The sequence below is a fragment of the Podarcis erhardii genome, assembly GCF_964252035.2.
Source record: "Podarcis erhardii genome assembly, chromosome: 8".
NCBI lineage: Eukaryota > Metazoa > Chordata > Lepidosauria > Squamata > Lacertidae > Podarcis > Podarcis erhardii.
In genome coordinates this window covers 35563901-35585719 of record NC_138499.1, presented here as the reverse complement: position 1 = coordinate 35585719, position 21819 = coordinate 35563901, and the positions used below count along the sequence as shown (strand labels likewise).

Below are 21819 nucleotides of genomic sequence, written 5' to 3'. Positions count from 1 at the left end.
TCTCCTTCCTGTCCAGTATGACCAATGACCAACTTGAGTGGGTGGGTTCAGCGCAGAGCCTAAAAACGTGCCTATGCACTGGGTATATTCTGGGGAATAGTCACACTTTAACTCATCTTTTGCAGGATATCGTCCTGTGGTCATGAAATAAACAATTTCTCCCCCAACTCCCTTTTCTCAGAAGATTCTGCTGTTTTTAATTCAGTGTCATACTTGTACAATCTCCCCTATCCCTCTGCTATTCTGACTGGTCATGGGCTGTATACATATTTTCTAGACTCTACTCATTGCATTCTCTATGGCTAGACTTATCTAGGAATTGATAACATTTCAACCCTTTCCTTTCCAGATAGTTTTGCCTTTATAGCCTTTTATCTTCTTCCCCTGCCCCTCCAAACTGCAGCAGGCAAGGGGTTCATGAAGTAAAGCGGGAGAGAGTATTTAACCCACTTAGCTACAGGGTGTTAGAAGCCGGATTGCTATTTCACTTCCCACTTAAAGCAGAGCAGCAATGATTGGGTGCTGCTAAATTGTCCACACTTTGAGGCACTGCCAGAATGATGCTCCAAGCTGCAGCTCTGATAGAACAACGTATGGGATGGACATACCAGAACTGAAGGCTCCTGGTTCTAGCCATGGCAGCTCCTGACAGATGGATGCCTTTAAACAACTGTTTTTTAAAGAGCGATAACAATAGGAATGTGTAAAGGAATAGGGGAAGGAATAAGAACAGGCAGTCAGGAGCAACAGCACTGCTCAGCTTTAACACTAAACGAAAGAAAAACTTACCTAAAGAGAATATGGGAGAAGACCTGGCATGACCATGGGGCTGTTTGGGAGAAAGAATACAAGGTGGGGCCAGGAAATGATAGAAGGGAAGTGTCACAGCAGTAACAGAAGACACAGCTATGCCACAGGTATAAACTGATTTGATTGCTATTCCTTCTCTTCAAGCAGGCATGAGATAGGCTTGGTTCCAAAGTTCGGTGAGTCCTCTGCTGGGCTCACTCCTGTGGATGCAGTCACTGCCAGGCAGCTGTGTCTGAGCTACCATTTTAATTTCTCAAAATGCCTAGATACAGTGTCAGTAATGGTAGTTCAGTTGTGTATGGAGCCCAATATTAGCCTCAACGCAATAGTGGGTCTGCCAGGGCTCCGGGGGCCCCAGCAGCAGCTGTCCAAAGCTGATGCTGGACCTGCCTTGAGATCTGTAGTTCAAAGGAGCAGGGAATTCTCCCAACCTTCACCAGACTGTAATTCCCAGGATGCTTTGGGGGAAGCCATGATGATTAAGCTGGTGTAGAATAATACATGTTTATGATGCCCTGTATTATTTTGTTTAATTGTTAATTAAACAAACTCTCCCAGCTTTCCTCTCAAAGGGGTAGTTCAGGCACCATAGGAGGAAAGTTTCTAGCAAGTGCATTAGTTGTGAATTATGCCTGCCTCATATTTTACTGGTGCATGTGCTTCTTATGAGGACCAATCTAGCACAAAGTTGAGTTTATGCGAATTTTGAACCTACCCTGGGTGTTCTCGTGATAACCACCCTTTTTTAAAAAAAAGAAACACACACAGACAACTGGGGGCGGGGGACAGAAAATGGAATGTCTTCTTCTTCACCAAGCTTCACCAAATGAGCAATTTTCTCTGATGACATTAGTGAAGTATTCTTCTTATTTCCTCACAGGGATTAGCATTCTGCCTCTCAGTTTTGGCTTTTCTTATCTTACTGCACCATCTCTGGAGTCAGATTCAGTACATGCTTTTTACTTTGAGGGGTAGGAACTGTTTTGTTTTATCCTTAACTAACAGCACAAGTCATTTCTGTAGTCATGCCTGCAGGTGGTTAGAACCAACCGTCCCATTCTTTTCATCCTAAAAGGACCATGCTGTCATGCCATACATGCTGCCTAAAGCTTTTCCTCTTTATCTCCCCTCCCTCTGAAATGTTACCCTGGAGTGTCATCCTGCATGGTGAAATATGAGACCTTTTTAGAAGAAGAGATAGATAGGAAATCCCCAATTAATGCCATGGATGGTGTCTTTCAGATATTAGGCATTCCTGACATCATTGAAAACTGTAGATGTAACAAGCCATGGTTTCTTTTGCTGTGCACATAAGTAGCCTTGAGGGTTCACCCCAAAGATGTGTATCACTTTGAGTGTGAGGGAAAGCCTGTGAGGGAGGAATGCTGTTTGTGCTTTTGTATAGTGCTGTGCTAAAAGATTCTTCTGTGGGGGTTTAAAAAAAAAACCATTGTCAAGTAAATAGAAAAGGAATTGCATTAAAAATAATCCAAGGGGAGAGAAAATTTCAGTGAAATTGTCAGGGGTGGGCTGCAGGGCTTTTGATCTGCTTATTTTCAAGGTAGCTGAAAGGTTTTGTGAGTGTCCTTCCTATCACTGCAAGTCTATTCTCTAGTGGTCTGCACTCTGCAACCCTCCCAAGAGCCCATGCTTCCTGAAAACCCCATTACATCCTTGGCCGTAAGTACAAAAAAAATGGAGATTACCTACTGGGCACCTGGCAGCTGGGTGTACAAAAAAAAAGTTGCTCCTTTTTTTAACCTGAAGGTTGTGGCCTTTTGCATTTAAAGAAATCAGTACAGATAGGTTTCTTTTTTAAAAGGTAAAAGGAAGCAGTTCCCTTAAAAACAAACTCAATGATTGTACTGCCGCAAGCACTTGGTATCCAGCTATCTCAACTTCTCATGCTTCAATTAAAGCCCAGGGAAGATGTTAGGTAGTAACCTCCTTTGTGGGCTTTTCAGATCAAGAAGTGCAGACAACTGGAGAAACTCTAGAGTGCTACACAGGTATTTAATGGGACACACACACACACACACACACACACACACACACACACACACGGTAAGTTCAGCCAAACACACACCACCTTTCTGAAGCCTGAAAAAGCAAAGCCCCTTTTCCAGAGAAAGAAGACTTTTGAGAAATTAGAGAACAGATTTTGGCACAGCGTAAAGCATGCGGGACAACTCCCATGGAATAGTGCCATTTCAGAATGCAAATCAGGGATTGCATGATTGAATCTCTGCTATGTCAGAAATTATTTACTTACGAATTTTAGCCAACCCTGTCCTTAGCTATTAATTTACTCTGTGCAGGATGTTTTATATTAGGTGGGGAATATTCAGACTTGTAATCCCCTGCCTACATTCTGCAATTCCATATGTTTACCATCAGCTTTTTCCATCAGCTTATGCTATGGTAAGCATGAAACAAATATTACATTCGTAATATTTCTTGGTCCTTCGTTAAAAATCTCAGAGCAGCTTACATAGGGTTTCCAAACATCCTCCCATTTAAATACTAACCATGCTGTGTCTTGTTTAGCTGTATAAATTGACCAGCATGTGGCCTCTGGCTGAACAATTAATGTGAGGAATTATTTTTATTTTTTATTATTTATTGAATTTATATACAGTACCATCCTATACGCAGAGATCCTATGTAAAAGAAATATAAGGTGCATAACTGATAGACATTTGGTACAGGTATCCAGAAGGTAACATTACCATGTGCAATCACTGAGATGCTTGTGTATTTATTAAATTTTTATCCCATCCTTCATCCCAAAGGATGTTTGCGAGGCTCCTGCCTTGTCAGATGTTGTCACAGATCAAATTAGTGTGTAATATATTTTGGAGACACTCACTGTAGAGATCTCTACAACTGAATTCTAATCTATCATTTGAAACTGGAAGGTAGATGAATTTGCCTAAACTACTGGTGAATGAAATGATAGTCATGAAAAAAGTAATGTTATTGCAGCTGCCACCCCCACCCCTGGTATCTGGCTGTAACTTTATTCATGGGATTTCTAGAGTCAGTCACATACCATAATAGAATGTACCTGCCACAATGCCCAAAGTATTTGGAATTAACATCTAAAAATACGTGTCTAAGAGATGGCATGCAGACTTCAAGGAAGTCTGTATTTTGCTAAAATCTCAGACAATTGCTAGTTATGCAAATGTACTTAAAGCACACAGTAGCTAATAAGATCATTAAAGAGATGGGACTAAAAGATCAGACTGTGAATTAATGTCATGCCTCATTTGAGTCTCAAGTGATAAACTGTGATTATATTTAAGTTGCTGTCTAAAGTGCAGTATTTCACTTTTGGAATGATCTAGAGTAATTTCAGCACTTTAAGGAAAATTTCAGGATTTAGTTTTGGAAAATAGCTTTTAAGATGTTAACCTTTCCAAACTCAGTCCACCAAAAAAACAAGAATGTTAATCATGTGCTGTGCTTAATATTTTTTTAACGCATGAATATCAGTGAGTCAGATGGGATTACTCATATACTTAGCAATAGAAATTTACTGAAGTCAAGGCTAGATTTTAATATCATAGAGGCCTTAATATTGAATCATATCCCAGGGATGAATATGTTCCTGATCAGTAGATTATGGTTTGTCCTTTACCAGCATTCACACATAGACATACATTCTTGTTCCCCCGAGCCAGTACTGCTCTTGAAATCTTCTGCATCACAAGCAAAATTCTGCAGTTGATGCTGTCTTGGCCAATAGGATACTGCTACTATTCTAACCTGCTGATTGCCAGGTATCAGTATTATGATAAGAGTTTCTAGTTTTATGATATGCTTTGAATGCTTGCTTATTCAACAATTTCCAAAGTGTTTTACCTACAGTGGTCAGGGAGAAAAATAAAACATTTTTTTCTGTTCAACTTAGAACCCTTGTTTTTCAAGCCTTACTCCATTTAAGAGTTGGATAAATTGGGGCTACTATCTAATAAATCACATAGGGAAGTCTTTCAAAAGAAACAGTAACATTAATTCCATGTTGCATCATTTTCAGACTAAGCTATAGGTTTTATAGAATCTTGAGCATAACAACTCTGAGTGTCCTGTTCTATTGCCAGATTTGGGGGGGGGGGTCCCACATTAAATATTCTCTCTTTGAGGACCATCATGGCTCCAGGTCTCAAATGGCCAACACACGTAAACTTCCCTGGAGATTCCCCAGTCTAGCACATAAGCCTGAGAAGACTAGGGATGTAAGAAATAGGGCTGTGCAACTGCTCTACCCAAATCCCAAACCAAATTGGGCCAATTTGGGTCTACTCAGGATTTGGCTGAAGTAGGTTGAGGCAGACCTGGGTAGATCAGGTCCACCCAGAGCAATTTAGGGCTGTCCAAAGGGGTTTGGTCAGGCAGTGAGGAGAGTTGAGGAGTTGGGGTTCTCCCCTCCTCCAATGACCATACGTTTAAGCAAGTTTTAAATCCTTAATTAAACACTATGCAACGACCCTGATTTGGTTTGGGGTCTGGATCCTGGTCAGGTTGGGGTCATTATGAATCACCAGATAGTGCCCTGAATTGGATCTATGGGGCCCTCTTACACAGCCTTAGTAAGAAGGCCTCCATTTCCATTCCACCCCATATTTGTCACGTGTAGTGCTGTTTCCATTCTGCTGCAGTTCAACTTCCAGCAAAAGCTATCCCATTTGTCTTGTTGCCCACTATGGTGAAAAGTTATGCAATTAATTACTTTACATCAACATTATGTTATTCCATGACATTCATTTCAATGCAAAGGAAACACAATGCAAATTGGGGGAAAGAACATCACCAATTACATACTGGGTAGGGAAGAGGGAAAGGATAATAGAAAAAGGATTCACCAACACATCCTTCCTTCTTCTTCAATTCTGGTTGCCCCTCCAAACATGGCTTTTCCTATAATAAAATAGCCAGTGGGCTACAATTACATGTGTTTGGCCCTAACAAACATAATTAATTGTATATTTAAAATCAAGTAGCTCACCCTTGATTTTTTTTCTTTTTAATCTTCCTTTCTTTTGTAGTTTCTGGAAATTGCTCTTGTGATTCAATCACACCAGTGTGGAGCTGTTGTAATGACAAAACATTTTTTGTAAGGTTCCCAGGCAATGCTTTTGCTATAATTAGTTTTGCCAGTGATGCCTTCCCCTAGCATTTAATAGTCACATCTACAAACTACATTGTGAGTCATGGGATACCTTCTGCTTTCTGAATTTAGACCTTTCCCAACAATCTTGCCTCAGAATGGTGGTGGGTACAGATATTTTCTCTATTTAGACAACAGTGCAACCAGGCTGACCTGGCCTACGCACTTTGCTTCACTGAAAACTGAAAAATACTTGTCTTGTCATCTCTACGTTAATTTAAAGGCATTGTTGTTGTTTTTAATGTAAGGAAACAACTGTTGTTTCTTTCAAAATATCATGGAATTTTTATCTTCTAGGTCCTGCCACATAGAACCATAGAATTGCAGAGTGGGAAAGGACCCCAAGGGTCATCTAGTCCAACCCCCTGCAATGCTGGAATCGTAGCTAAAATATTCTAGCCATGCCTTTAGCACAGGATCCCTTCTTCTAGCTATGGGTAGGTGGGAGGAAAGGAGGGATTGCAGGACGCAAAGTCAGCTTTGTGAGCTGTGCTGGCCCGTTGGTGGTACAGCGGTTAATTCATGGCAATCTCCCACAGCCACATCCCCTCTGAATAATAGACCCAGCAAAAATGAAGTCTGGCTTCAGCGCCAAGGCAGATTTATTCTTAACCCTCCCCTGCCTCCTTTGGTTCACCTTCTGTCTGATGAAGGGTTACACCGATCACTGTTCTGTGACATTAGAGGTTGGGTTCAACAAAATAGTTACACAAGTGCAAGGAGGAATGCTGGTGCAATATAATTTTGTCTTTCCCCCATCTGCATCTTGTGAGCCCCTGAATCTGCTCTGGAAAACAGGAGAACCCCAAAACAGATTTAGGAGTGGGCCTAGGGGAAAACATTCTGTCATGCAAAGAGAAATCCTTGTGTTGACAGGGTGTTCTCTTTAGCACTGCCCAATGACCAGGGGGAAATAAAAGGGATTTTTCAAAATAAGAGTGGCTGCCAAACCCTCCACGATCAACATTCTTGTACAGGAAATGCCTGTTTCCCCATTTGGTATATACAGTTTTTATGCTGTACTTCAAGCCAATGCTGATATCGTGGAGCCATTGCATTCAGACATTCACAGCACAGGGTTTTAGACCTGGGAAATGCAGTGCTAGCACATTTGCCCTGTGAAATGTGCCTTTGCACATATCCTGATTCAATAATAATAATAATAATAATAAATTTTATTTATATCCCGCCCTCCCCAGCCGAAGCCGGGCTCAGGGCGGCTAACAACAATCAACAATCAAACAATCAAATATTCACACATTCTAAAAATATTACATTATAAAAATCAATTAAAATCAAATTAATGGCAACTAATTAAGCAAGATTCTAAGCAGGTTGCCAGAGGAGGGAGTCAGGCTGCGCCCTGACCAAAGGCCTGGTGGAACAACTCTGTCTTGCAGGCCCTGCGGAAGGATGTCAGGTCCCGCAGGGCCCTAGTCTCTTGTGACAGAGCGTTCCACCAGATTGGAGCCGCAGCCGAGAAGGCCCTGGCTCTAGTTGAGGCCAGCCTAACCTCTCTGAGGCCTGGGACCTTGAGGATGTTATTATTTGCAGACCGTAGGTTTCTCTGTGGGGCATACCAGGAGAGGCGGTCCCGTAGGTACGAGGGTCCTAGGCCGTATAGGGCTTTAAAGGTTAAAACCAGCACCTTAAACCTGATCCTGTACTCCACCGGGAGCCAGTGCAGCTGGTATAGTACCGGTTGAATGTGATCTCGCAGCGAAGACCCCATAAGGAGTCTCGCCGCGGCATTCTGCACCCGCTGGAGTTTCTGGGTCAGTCTTAAGGGCAGCCCCACGTAGAGCGAGTTACAATAATCCAGTCTGGAGGTGACCGTCGCATGGATCACAGTGGCTAGGTCAGGGCGAGAGAGATCAAGAGCACCTGTTGGATATTGCATCATGAGTGGCAAGCGAAACAAATACCTCTCCCTTTCCTCGGTTGCCTCTTTTCATGAATATTACTTCTGGTTAGTTTTGCTATTTTATCAATTCTTTGGAGACTGTGCTACGCTCACTGTACAATTCTTGTATGGAAGCATGCATCTAGTTAGACTCATTTGTTTTTAAAAGAGGCTTAACAACTATTCCCCTTCGTGGCAAAACTATTATTACATCTATTATATGGAAAGGTTAAATTTATTATACCCATTTTTACTGAAAGGTCACTTGCAACGGAATATTGCACAATGGCTAATCGTTTTGTGATCCTGAAATTCCTATATTGTATCCAATTCTTTATAACGGCAGAACTGATCTGTATAGGGGAATGCAGGGCAATTCTCATCATTCACAGACTAATTCATAGGCTAATGGACTCACTGGTATACTAATTTATCTCTTCCTGCCTATACCTTTAACCTCCTACATATGCTCGAAAACTGTTCTTGCTCAAAACAGTTCAAGAGCAGGGCAGATTTTGCCAAATTTAGGAAATGCTTGGGAAGCATCATAGGGCATCTGTCAGCATGTAAAATGTCTTTCCTGTTCTTCCTGATGGTGCTCTTAATTTTCCTCTTAAAAGTTGTAACAGTAACAGAGTGAGAAAATGAGAAAATGAGATTGAGGCCATTGCACTTCCTGGCAATAGTGGAGAACCTGTGGCCTTCTGAATTCTTTTGGATTACAATTCTCATCATCCCAGTCAGCAGAGCCAATGGACAGGAATGATGGTAGCATCTGTAGGACAACTGTTTCCCTACTCATGGTATGAAGGAATGGCTAGAGCATTGTTACTTTTCATTTTGCTTAAAAAGTAGCCATCAACCATAACCCAGAGATGGTTATTTTATTGGGTTCATTAAGTTACCACCCTTCTGCTCTTTCTTCATTATACTAGAATAACACTGCTAGAACAGGGCCATCCTTTTCATACTTTGGCCAACCAAATGCCCACAAGCAAGACCTGAGCGCAACACCACTCTCCCCACTAGTGTTCTCCAAAAATTTGCATTAAAAAGTCATGCCACCTGCAGTACGTATGCAGCCATAATGACTAGTGGGCTTTGATTGCCTTATATATGTGGATTTGTCTAAACCTCTTTTAAAGTCATCAGCTTCCTAGTAATTAGTACATTTAGTAGTAACCAGGTCCTTGATGTAACTATGCACTATATGAAGAAGTACTCTCCTTCCTTGGTCCTGATTCTTCCTCGTTCATCTGCAGGTCCTTTATGAGCAACTTTAAAAAATCCATCTCAATATTGAGCATTGTGGGACCCTGCTTCATCTGCTCTGGTCGTATGAGCTGAACGAAGTTACATTTCTTGCCTTTCCCATCCATTAGTACTCAGTATGACTCTAAGAGTAAGAAGAAAACACACCACAGAGCCAACCAAATAAGATTTAAAGAAGAAAACATTCTAGAAATAACCAGAAATCAGAGTAAAGAAAGATGTTGACATTATACTATGGACTCTGTCCAACTGCTGAGTAACTTTGAGGAACTAGAATGTGTTGATGGTCTTGATGCATCAGCAAGATGGTCTATTTATGGAGCTCTTACTGAATGGAGCTGGCCTCTATAGCATGTGCAGTACGCCCATAGCTGTTCTTACATGCCCCTCCTGGCATATTTGCAATATCTCAGCTTAGTCATTCATTCATGATCAAGCGATATGTGTATCCAAACCTTACAAATTATTCAGGCTTTGTTACCTGATCCAACGGATCCATGGTACAAAGCTCTGCCATGAGTCATAATTTTAAATGGGTCTCATTCATCAGGTCCTTTCAAAGAACAATCTATATTTTAAAGTGCCGTCTGCTTCTTAAGTGGCATACTTAGACAATGCTCTGCGTCACTGCTAGAATAGCTGCCCTTCTCTCCCACAAGAAGGGAATGTTTCTTTTGGCAGTTTTTGAGGTCTACGTCTTGTAACACACAGCTTGAAAGATCTTGACCTTCATGATGTCTCTTCACAGTTTTCTTAAAGAGCAAACTAGTTGAGGATGAGAGAGTATAAAGTTAGCTTTCTAACATTAACACCCACAAGTTACTCTACATTATTTTTCAGGGCAAACTTGTATGCAAGCATTATGCTATCTCTAGTTAAGCAACTAAACAAAAAGTTGTGAGCAAGTGATTCAGAAAGATGGTTTGATCACAATCTATAAACCACACATTGATTTGGATGATACAATACAATGGATTAAGTTTTCTGTTGTTGTTGTTTTTACATGAAAGGGAGACAGACAATTGTTTTTATGTGAGTATGATAGATTTAGATTATTGCAGTCCTATTTTTTTAAAAAAATTGTCAGCATATGTTTAAAGAATTCTGGAAACAGTCATCTAATTTAATGGAGCACTAGAGTTTTCTGATAGAAGCTTCACTGGACCTCTCGAGAAAGGCAAGAAATAATGACAAAATTGGGTTTTCACTGCCTCTTTTTCATCTGCTGCAGTCAGTCCAGTGGCCCACAACTTATTTTTGTTAGATATGAATGGTGAACAGGGCTTAATAATTCCCTAATAGCAGGTGGTAATGTTTATCCTATCAGAAAGTGATCAGAGAACACACCAGACAACTGCTAGACCAAGTGTCTCCTCCCTGTTTCCCCTTGAGTTTGAAAAGCATCGGACAGCTGGCTTGGTGCACTGTTCAGTTGCAACATGCAAGATGCTTATGGAATCCATCTTGAGCCCTCTGCTGATGCTTGCCCAGTTCCCTCACCTGGGTGGAAGCCATCCCTGTGGGATAAGATGTCTGTGAGAGAGATTGCTGCTGCTATCATAAAACCACCCTGAGAATCATACACTACAGAGTAAGATGATAGGCAGAGTAAGATGTTTCAGGCTTAAATTTGTATTGATAGCTTTGTACAGAGCCACTGGGATAGATTAGAAGTGTAATGAAGTGCGGCATTTTCAGCTGAGTCCACTGGAACATTCACACTTTATGGAACAGGGCTTACTTAAGGGTCTCCTTCCCCTGAAAAGGTTTCACCATTAGTTTAAGCTCCCTAAAGTATGCTTGACATTACATCCTTCAGGGAACTTATCCAGCCTACACACAAAGAGGAACACTGCATTCATTTCTCAGGACTATTTTTGGAATTGTTAAGGTTGTGTGAAATAAACAGCATTACATTATCCTTTTGCCACATAGCTCTAATTGTAACAGAATGAAAATCTATTTTGGTGAGACATTCAGTCCCCATGGGCGCGAAAAGTTCACGGCCAACCACCTTTCTGAGAATTGAACAGCTAATCTCATGATGGATGGAGTTTGCTGGTGCATATTTTACCTGCCTACAGTTATGTAGTTGAACAATTTATTTTATAAGAAAAGAGTTTCACTTGGCTCCCAGAGAATTAAAAATAGGCATAAGAAAAGAAGTCTTTAAGCTTATAGCTGTATTGTTATGATAAAAGTTGACAGCTGTAGGAAATTCTGCTGAAGGGATTATATTACATTACCATGTAAACAGAAACTCTTTAGAGAAAGTTGAAATTATTTTAAAATAACCTATAGTTACGTCTTCCATTCTATTTAAATTTTCAGTGGACAAAAAATAGTTTCTGACCATGGAGAACAGCCTATGTTGTAAGTAATACATTATTAGCAGACAATGCATATCGTAGTGGTGGGAACATAAATTTGACAGACCACGGTTGAATTCAAATCAGTACAGCCCTGATGTGAAAATTTTGCAAATAATGAGTTTTTAAGACAATACTTTTAAAATTAATTGAAGTCAAATTCAGATTCTGGTTGTGAATTTTTGGATGCAGGCAGACAAATGGATGAAGCCCAGGTCAGTGGCAAAATTTGAACCACCTTTCATCCATTACATTCTTTTTCTAGAATGTAACTTTTATTAAGTGAAATTATAACATTTTTGATATATGCAAAGTGCCATTTCAGCAGGAGTTTAAGACTGGGTTTTCCTTTTCTCCTTTACTATTAACATGAAACACATAAATTATATTTTTTTATATAAATATTTATTAAAGTTTTTAAATATAAATGCACAAACAATAAACAATCTTACTTCTGTCACAAACATAATTTCATCACTTCTTTGGACTCCCTCGCGTCTCCCGCTCCCATTTACATCGTTAAAAGTTTTTTCAACTTGTTTACAATCTCATGTCCACTCATTCAAATATAATCTAGCACTTCTTCTAAAAAAAAATTTTATATTTTCTTTTAGTCTCACTTATCATCAAATTTAAATCTAATTTAGTGGTGGCCAATTTTTTATAATCTAGCATCCTTCTTAACATTCAACCAAATTACAATGTTTTTGTAGATACATCTTGAATTTCTCCCAGTCTTCCTCCATCTTCTCTTCTCCCAGATCACGGATTCTGCCAGTCATCTCGGCCAGTTGCATATAGTCCATCAGCTGCATCTGCCACTCTTCCAGTGTGGGTAGATCTTGAGTTTTCCAGTTTTTTGTGATGAGTATCCTTGCTGCCGTTGTTGCATACATAAAGAATGTTCGGTCCTTCTTTAGCACCTTCTGGCCGACAATACCCAGAAGGAAGGCCTCTGGTTTCTTAGTGAAGGTATACTTAAATACCTTTTTCAGCTCATTATATATCATTTCCCAGAAGGCCTTCACCTTAGGGCATGTCCACCAGAGGTGAAAGAATGTTCCTTCATTTTCTTTACATTTCCAACATTTATTATCAGACGAATGGTATATTTTGGCAAGTTTAACTGGGGTCATGTACCATCTATATATCATTTTCATTACATTTTCCTTCAGAGCATTACATGCGGTGAAGTTCAGCCCAGTGGTCCACAACCTTTCCCAGTCCTCAAACATAATGTTATGCCCAATGTCCTGTGCCCATTTTATCATAGCCGATTTAACCATTTCGTCTTGTGTATTCCATTTTAACAGCAAGTTATACATTCTGGATAGTACCTTAGTCTTTGGTTCTAACAATTCTGTTTCTAACTTCGATTTCTCCACCTGGAACCCTAACTTTTTGTCATTTTTAAAAACTTCTTTAATCTGAGCATAATGTAACCAGTCTCGCACCTTATCCTTCATTTTCTCCAAACTCTGCAATTTCCAATTGTCTCCATCTTTTTCTAATATTTCCCAATATTTTGGCCATTTGGCCTCCATATTGGGTCTTTTTCGGGCCTTATGAAACACATAAATTAAATTACCTACATTCAAATGCACTTCTTGTCCTTGGATAAGGAGAAGAAAAGAGGGGTGATATTATATATCAAAAATAAGATTGAAGCCAAAATAATATTTAAAGATGAAGAAGGCAGGATAATAGGGGTCCGTATTAACTGGCAAGGAGAAAATTTGGTTGTTATTGGGGTATATGCCCCAAATGACAATATGTCGGAATTTTTTAAAAAGTTGGAAGAGAAAATATGTGAGTACGCTGATCAAAAAATTGTTCTAATAGGTGATCTAAACGGGGTGGTTTCACTAGAAGCGGATAGGTGTAGGGAAGGAGGAAGTAAGATCTTTTTTCTCAATGGTTGAAAATGGTAATCTGATAGATATATGGCGTTTGAAACACCCACTAGATAAACAATTCACCTTCCACTCCGAACCAAATAAGTCGATGTCACGTATCGATCAGATATGGATCTCAAGCGAACTATGCCCAAGAACTAAACTAATAGAAATAAGACCAAGTGTAATTTCAGACCATAACCCGATAGAGTTAGAATTAAAAAGCCTGGAGCCAAGAACTTTTAGATGGAGATTAAAGGATTATCTTCTGGAAGACCAAAAATTGTTGAAACTGCGCAGGAAAAGTTAAAGCAATATTTTGCTGAAAATTGTGGTAAAGGAACAAAGATCAATGTAGTGTGGGATGCAAGTAAGGCAGTAATAAGAGGCTACTTTATCGAGCAGAACATAATTAAAAATAAGAATAGAGAGAAAGGAAGAGAGGAAATTCTGAAGCAGATAATGATAAATGAACAAAAATTGTCTCAGAAACCCAACTGTCAAAAAGCAAAAGAAAGAATTAAAATCCTGCAAGCACAATTTGCCACAATAATTAATAGAGAAGTGGAGTGGAACATTAAAAGATTAAGACAAAAAAATTTCGAGTTTTCAAATAAATCCGGCAAGTGGCTTGCATGGCAAATCAAAAAGAGAAAGGAACAGACTACAATAAACAAAATAAAAGTGGGAGACGAAGAGAAAACTGACCATAGGGAGATTAGGAGAGAGTTTCTTAACTATTACAGAAGTTTATATTCCAAAAAAGAGAGAGTTAGCTTAAGGAAAATAGAGAGATTTCTGAAGGACAAAGGAGTGCAGAAAATCTCAATGGAGGATAGACAACGATTAAATACTCCCATTGGAAGTGATGAAATAGAAGATGTAATTAAAGACCTAAAGAGGGGAAAAGCCCCGGGTCCCGATGGATTCACTGCAGGTTATTATAAAGAGATGAAACCCATTTTGGTGGGACCTTTAAAAGAAACTATAGACAATATTTTAAGGAAAGGAGAACTTCCTGAGACCTGGAAAGAGGCATTTATTACATTCATCCCTAAGCAAGATGCAGATTTAACCCAGGTCAAAAATTATAGACCAATCTCACTGTTGAATATAGACTATAAAATATTCGCAGGGATCCTGGCAAAAAGGTTGAAAAGGTTGTTATCAGAAATTATCCATAGGGACCAAGCGGGATTCCTGCCAGGTCGGCAGATGAGAGACAACACAAGAATTATAATCGACATGTTAGAGTACCTATCTGCCAGGATTGACAAACAGGTTATAATGATGTTTGTAGATGCCGAGAAGGCATTTGATAATGTTATTTGGGACTTCATGCTGAAAAATATGGAACATATGGAGGTGGGAAATGACTTCTTTAATGGAGTGAAAGCCATATATACAGATCAGAAAGCGAAGTTGATTATCAATAATATAGTAACAGAAGAGATAAAGATACAAAGAGGAACAAGACAGGGTTGTCCACTCTCCCCGCTTCTGTTTATAATGACCCTAGAAGTTTTATTAAATTCTATAAGACAGAACCAAAGAATAAAAGGAGTGCAAATTGGAAGGAACGAATATAAGATCAAAGCCTTCGCAGATGATGTAGTAATAATGACAGAAGAACCAACAATTGCGACAGGAGAAATACTAAAAGAATTAGACCAGTTTGGAGAGGTAGCAGGGTTCAAAATAAATAAGTGTAAAACAAAAATAATAGGTAAAAACTTGGATCAGAAATCAACAGAAACAATTCAACAGCGAACGCAAATAGAGGTGGTTAAAAAAGTGAAATATCTAGGTATCTGGATAACACCTAAGAATATAGACTTATTTAAAAACAATTATGAACCGGCGTGGAGGGAAATAAAAAGAGATCTGGAAATTTGGAGAAGGCTGAATTTGTCATTCTGGGGAAGGATCAACACGATCAAGATGAATGTGCTTCCAAGACTGATGTTTTTGTTTCAATCCATCCCTATAATTAAAGGTAGCCGAATCTTCAAAGAATGGCAACGAGTGCTCTCGAGATATATCTGGCAGGGAAAGAAACCTAGGATTCAGTTTAAATTATTAACAGATATAAAGGAAAGAGGGGGTTTCGCCTTGCCGGATATAAAGTTATACTATGAGGCGGTTTGCCTATGTTGGGTCAAAGATTGGGTAAAGTTAGAGAACAGGGAACTACTTGACCTGGAGGGCCACGACAACAACTTCGGCTGGCACGCCTATTTATGGTGGGATAAATGGAAAATATATAAGGGTTTTAGGAACCATATCTTTAGAGGGCCATTAATTGAAACATGGGAAAAATATAAAAATCTGCTGGAACCGAAAACACCACATTGGCTTTCGCCTCTGGAAGTCATGTGTGTGAAGACTACCAATATGAGAAGTAACTGGGCAACATATAATCAGTTAATAATCAAAGAGGAGGGGAATTGGAAGATACGACCATACGACCAGGTCAAAGAATATGTTTATGATTGGCTACACCATCTCCAGGTGAACCAAATGTTTAGAAAGGATTTTAAGGAAAGAGGTTATGAAGAGAAGGAATCCAAGTTTCAAACAGAGATTATAAATAAAGAAGAGAAAATTATATCGAAAATGTATAGGATATTGTTGGATTGGAATCTAGGAGATGAGGAAGTGAAGTGTGTGATGATCCGCTGGGCAAAGGATGTAGGACATAATATACTATTTGAAGATTGGGAGAAACTTTGGAAGGAAGGACTTAGTTTCACGGCATGTATAACGATAAAAGAAAACGTAATGAAGATGTTTTATAGGTGGTATTTAACACCTATGAAACTATCGAAAATGTACAAGGTGGATAACAAGTGTTGGAAATGTAAGGTTAGTGTGGGCTCCTACCATATGTGGTGGGAGTGTGGAAGAGTGAAACAGTTCTGGGAAAAGATTTACACGGAATTAAAGAAGATCCTAAAATATACGTTTTCAAAGAAAGCAGAAATCTTTTTATTAGGTATATTAGGTCATGAGATAAAAAAAGAAGACTGTAGATTAGTATATTATGCAGTTGCAGCGGCAAGAGTAATGCTGGCCCAGATGTGGAAAAAGCAGGAAACTCCAACGGTGGAGGAGTGGAGATCAAAGCTGTTAGATTACATGGAATTGGATAGACTCACAGGTAAAGTAAGATATACAAAAAACCAAAAGTTCACCAAGGATTGGGGAAAATATGTAGATTATCTGGAATTCATTAACCAAGGGAAAATAACGCTAAAGGGATACAGAGACGTACTGTGAAAAAATAAGAGTTATTGTCGAAAGATAATAGGAGACTAAATAATCTATGAGGATAATATAAACTAAGAAATGTATATGAAGAGATATAATGACAATATAGACTAAGAAATGTGTAACTTAAAGTATCACTTCGAATGATTCTGGGAGTAGCTAAAGGAAGTCTAGAAAGCAAAGATCAGGTTATGTGGTGGATGTAAATACTAAGTTTATGTATATATATACCTTTTTCTTTTTTATTTATTTTACTTTTACTTTGTCTCTTTATATTGTACTGTACTTTTATTTTTTTATTTTTTTCTGTTTGTATGTGTGTATATATATATTTTCCTTTTCTTTTTTATGAAGTAAAGCAATAAAAAACAAAAAAAAATCAAATGCACTTCTTGTTTTCTAAAATCATGTGTTATTATATAATGGAATATGTGATTTTCAAAAACAAGCAGTGTTGATATTATATAGCAACAAAGTCAAAGGACATTTAGACTGCAATTCTGTCCCTATTTATCTGAGATTAAGCCCCAGTGAATTAAGTGGGAGACTTATTTCTGAATAGACATGTGTGTTCTTATACTAGACACATACAAATCAATTTGCCTTGTGGAAGAGTTAAGGTGCACGATTCATGCCGTAAAGCTCTTGCAGGACTATATCACTTCAGACTGGAGGTGAGGAATTGCTTTTTTTTATGTGCTTGCATATAAAGAAGACCCTTAATGTGAAAAAAATAGCTAGAACATTCGTGCAATAGGTTCTGAGAGGGAAACTCTTAAACAAAAATTCCAAGTGCAAGTGTATATGATGTTTCTGGATCATGTCTGCTGAGTGCTGGAGTGATTGCAAAACATTGTCATTTTAAGTAGAAAACTTTAACAAAAGGAAGTGGTTTTTAAATTTTGTTAAATGTGAATAAGATGGAAAGTGTGGAAATGGAGAACAGGATGGGTGGTTTTAAGGAAAGATCAGCAATGTTTTCTTGATGGTTGCTTAAGGATTGCCTGCCACTCAGAATTTACTAAAAAGGGAAAGAGTGGAAGGGGATGATGGATAAAACCAGAATAGCCCATTGATAACATTGCTATGTTATCAATGTGGAGTGAAAGTTTGTATCTCCTGCACAGTAAAAGCCTCATACTCAGAGGTGCCAAATGCCTGCACTATAGAAACCAACTTAAACTAGTGCAGGAATTGTCAACAACTTCTGCATTCCTGGGACCTATTCTGTATTCGAGACTGGGATCCAGTGCCATTCTGCCACACAAACTCAGCTTGTTCCTGGGTGGTCCAACTATTAAAATTCTCGGTGCTATGCCCTCTAGCAATAAAGCTTTCATAGTGGAATGCACATGGCAGAATGAGCGGTGACTAGAGAACTGCATTTAAAGAATACAAAACCAGATAGAGAAGCAGTCTCCCCAGATAACTTTTTTCACTGCTCCCTGTTTTGCAGTGCCAGTCTTCCTTTGGTGTAGAGTGGCAGTCTTTCCAACACCTGGCAACCACATCCCCCCATCAGAATGACACAAAAATGTCACAGAGTGTCAGTTATAGGGTATTTTGATAGGGGGCATGGTGGTGGTTGGCTGCTGTTAGGAGGAGTGCAAATCCCACCACCTGTACATTCAGCCAGCTTTCATTCCTCTGAATTCGAAAATCACCCAAATGACCCCCCCCCCCAGTGAATGGTGGCAAAAGGGGCAGGGATTTTAGCACTATGGGGCCAACTCTGTTCTCTGTTCCTTACATAGGAAGATGCCTTATACTATCAGACCATTGGTCCACCTTGCTTGGTATTTTCTACGTCGACTTGCAGTAGCTCTCAGGATTTCAGACAGGTTTCTCTCCCAGTCTTACCTGAAGATGACAGGATTGAACCTTGGACCTTCTGCATGCAAACCAGATGCACTGAGTTATGGCCCTTCAAATAAGGGCATTAGCTAAAGCAGGAGTGCGAACCTTTGGCACTCCAGGTGTTGCTGAACTACTACTCGCATCAGCCTCAACAAGCATGCCTGATAGTGAGGGATTATGGGGGCTGTAGTTCAGCAATACCTGGAGGGCCAAAGGTTCGCCACACATTAGCCAAAAGGTGTCATCTTCCAAAGAGATATTTCCCAACAATCAAGGGACATAATTTTTAAACCCTTGATGTCCCATTAGTTCCATTCACAATAATCAACAGTTGTATTTGCTTAGTCTTGCTCAGCTACGCCACTGAAACAGAGGGTACAAGACTGAACTGTAGCAATAATGAAATTAAGATGTGCCCATTTAAAAACCTGTGTTGATAAGTGTACACAATTATGTGCCCACATATTGTACTTGCAACAGTATTACTTCAAAAGCATCATCCATATTAGGATGGTATTTTAGAGTTGGGGCCCTATAGAATGAATCTGCTTGGTGCAAAATCCATTTATGATGCTCCTTATTTACAACTAAGGATCTGGTCCTTGAAAGAAAATGCAAAACAGTTATTAGATAGAAAGAAGCAAACTACTTTTTTCACACCCACTAGGCAACAGGTCTTGTTTTGCAAACAGCATGACTCTAAGCCAACTAATACCTAACACGTCATCATTCCTCACTAACTTGGTTTAAAATTTAACACTGTATATTTACAAAATATGCTTGGGGCATTGCCAGACCATCTTTATCCCATATAGCAGTTCATCAGAAGCATCTGTGATAGAAACAGTATTTCAGGTATAGGGGTCCTATGGCTCTCCAGATGTTGCTGAATTGCAACTTCCATCATTCCTGGTTGTTGGCCATGCTTGCTGGGACTGATGGGAGCTGTAGTTCAGCAACACCTGGAGGACCAAAAGTTCCCCAGACCTGCTGCATAAGTTTCTGTTTTCTGATTAGCTATTTCAAGGTTCTCTACATCTTAGAGATATAGAGCCATGGTGAGGTGCAGCATGCTCTTTTAAGAGTAAGGAGGGAAGTGCCCTGTGTATTGAACATCTTTGTGTGTTCTGGGTTTAGTGAAAATTTGGAAGATGCTTCTGTTGAATTTTTCTTAAGATAAAAAAGGATGTCATGGTTGGCATCTCTATTAACCATCATGCTAGAGTACAAGCGCTATCTGAAGACTTTCTATGACCAACTTAAGAAGCAGAAAATCATAAGATCTGTTGATTTCATGGGACTTCGCGTTTACTTCCAGAAGTCCAAAGCAATTGATATAAGCTTATAATATTATTCTACAACAATGTTCAAAAGGTTCCAAATAACTTTGGATAGCCATTTCTTAATCTTTTAATGAACACATGGGCTTAGCAGAGTTCTCATCATCAAACCCTGTTGAAATGAATAGGAGCTGTGGAAGATTACATACTGCTCTCATTCATCTTAATGGGGTTTGTGCAAGGACATTTTCTGCTGGGTTATGTTTAAAAACAGCCTTCCTCAGCTTTGTATCCTCCAGATCAGGGTTTCCCAGATTTGGGACTTCAGCTGTTTTTGGACTACAATTTCCACCATCCCTAACCACTGGTCCTGCTAGCTGGGGATGATGGAAATTGTAGTCCAACAATGGCTAGAGACCCAAGTTTCTGAAACCCTGCTTCAGATGTTGGATTGCAACTCCTGTCTTCCCTGCTCATTGGCCAAACTGATCGGGGCTGATGAGAGCTGTATTTCCAAACACCTGGAGGGTACTAGGCTGAGGAAGGTTGTTCCAAAGATGTTGTGGTGTTTATGTATTTATTTTCCACAGCCATCAAATACTTCTAAATAATTGTTTTTGATGGAACTTAGTAGTCAATATGTGTAGGTGCAAGATGAGTTTTCAGATTTTCCCATTGTAAATCTTTATTCCTCCACCCCTAGACTGGGTCTGAACCATCCCCTCAAGGACACATGGAAGGACGTCCTGGGAGCAATGAGAGAGTTGATGAGCCGGCTCGTCATGTCTTCTCTTTCTCCTGGTTGAACTCATTGAATGAATGATGACTCTCCATCCAGCTGGCTTCTGGAAGGATTCATAGGAAGCATGTGACTTGGCTATAAGTGATAACAAATACTGAATTAAAAGGAATGGTGGATCACATTTTATCCAAAAGATTTTGTTTGAAAAAATTCTCATTGGATTTGACTTTATAATATTTGTGGAAGCAGCTGTACAATTTGGGAAAGGGGTGGGAGGGAAGAAGGAATGTAAGCTAATAGCTAATCATGAACCAATGGAGGATCAAGTTCCTACCAGCTTTGGAGGTAATGGCAGGTATCAAGTGGTGACTTTATTACTTGTCAAGGTCACCTCATTGGCTAGGTACTGAGTTTATGTGATAAGGCTTTATCTAAGAAAGGTGATATGTGATATAACAAGCTATTGCATGATTATTGCAATTGATCCTAAGTGTGCCGCAGCAAAATTAATGTCAAAAAATTATGCGAAGAAAAGAAAGCAGCACAATACTGTTTTTGCAAGTAAAGTGCTAAAGGCACACAAGACACATCTGTAAATTGTGGACTTCTATACGCAGTTTTACAGGAGTGATTTACCAATATTCTTGCATAGCTGTTTCCTCACTAAAGGCATTGTTAATAAACTTCACATTACATAGGTTGACTCTTTACCTTACCAGCAAGCTTTTCAGTGGATGTGCATTGGCAAAAGCCACACATTATAAGGCAGGCACAATCTCCACCAAGCCACACAATTAAGCTCTGCCTCATGAGGGTTTGGAAACAGTTTGATGGTGGTCCCCTACACTGCATGGCAAAACCACATCTGAAATCTGGAAGAAGGTTCTTAAGCAGTTTGTAATGTGCCAGATGGAGTAGTTGCTTTCCGAACAAATTATGTCTGAAATCCAGTGGTAGTAGAACCCTTTGATGTGTTTAATGAAATGCCCTGCATTGTGGTCTAAATGCTGACATCCTGTTGATCATTATGAATGCATACAGAGCGACATCATTCACATTTTGTACTCAACAACATCAGCACACTCTTCATGTACTGACATACCCTGCTATAGTAAGGTTAAAATTAAGTGACGGTTTATGGGTTTCCTCCACCACTACCATTTTATCCTCACAACATCCCTGCGAGATTGGTTAAACTGAGGAATAGTGGCCGGCTTCAAAGTCATCCAGGGAGCTTCGTGGCTGGGT

At 39.5% G+C, this 21819-nt stretch overlaps 1 protein-coding gene across 4 annotated transcripts in view; it reads left to right on the top strand.

Annotated features, from left to right (window-relative positions):
* The window catches only part of TRIM55 (tripartite motif containing 55), a 44837-nt gene extending 23571 nt beyond the window's left edge, over positions 1-21266 (top strand). For 2 of the 4 annotated variants that reach the window (XM_081874372.1, XM_081874370.1), the window contains one exon: positions 20533-21266. In XM_081874372.1, the coding sequence (XP_081730498.1) occupies positions 20533-20652 (120 nt within the window). In that variant the 3' untranslated portion in view covers positions 20653-21266. Of the gene's footprint in view, positions 1-1690; positions 1782-3448; positions 3530-20532 lie in introns of all 4 variants that reach the window. The other 2 variants (XM_081874369.1, XM_081874371.1) reach the window with 2 other exon arrangements.
* Positions 21267-21819: the final 553 nt, after the last annotated feature.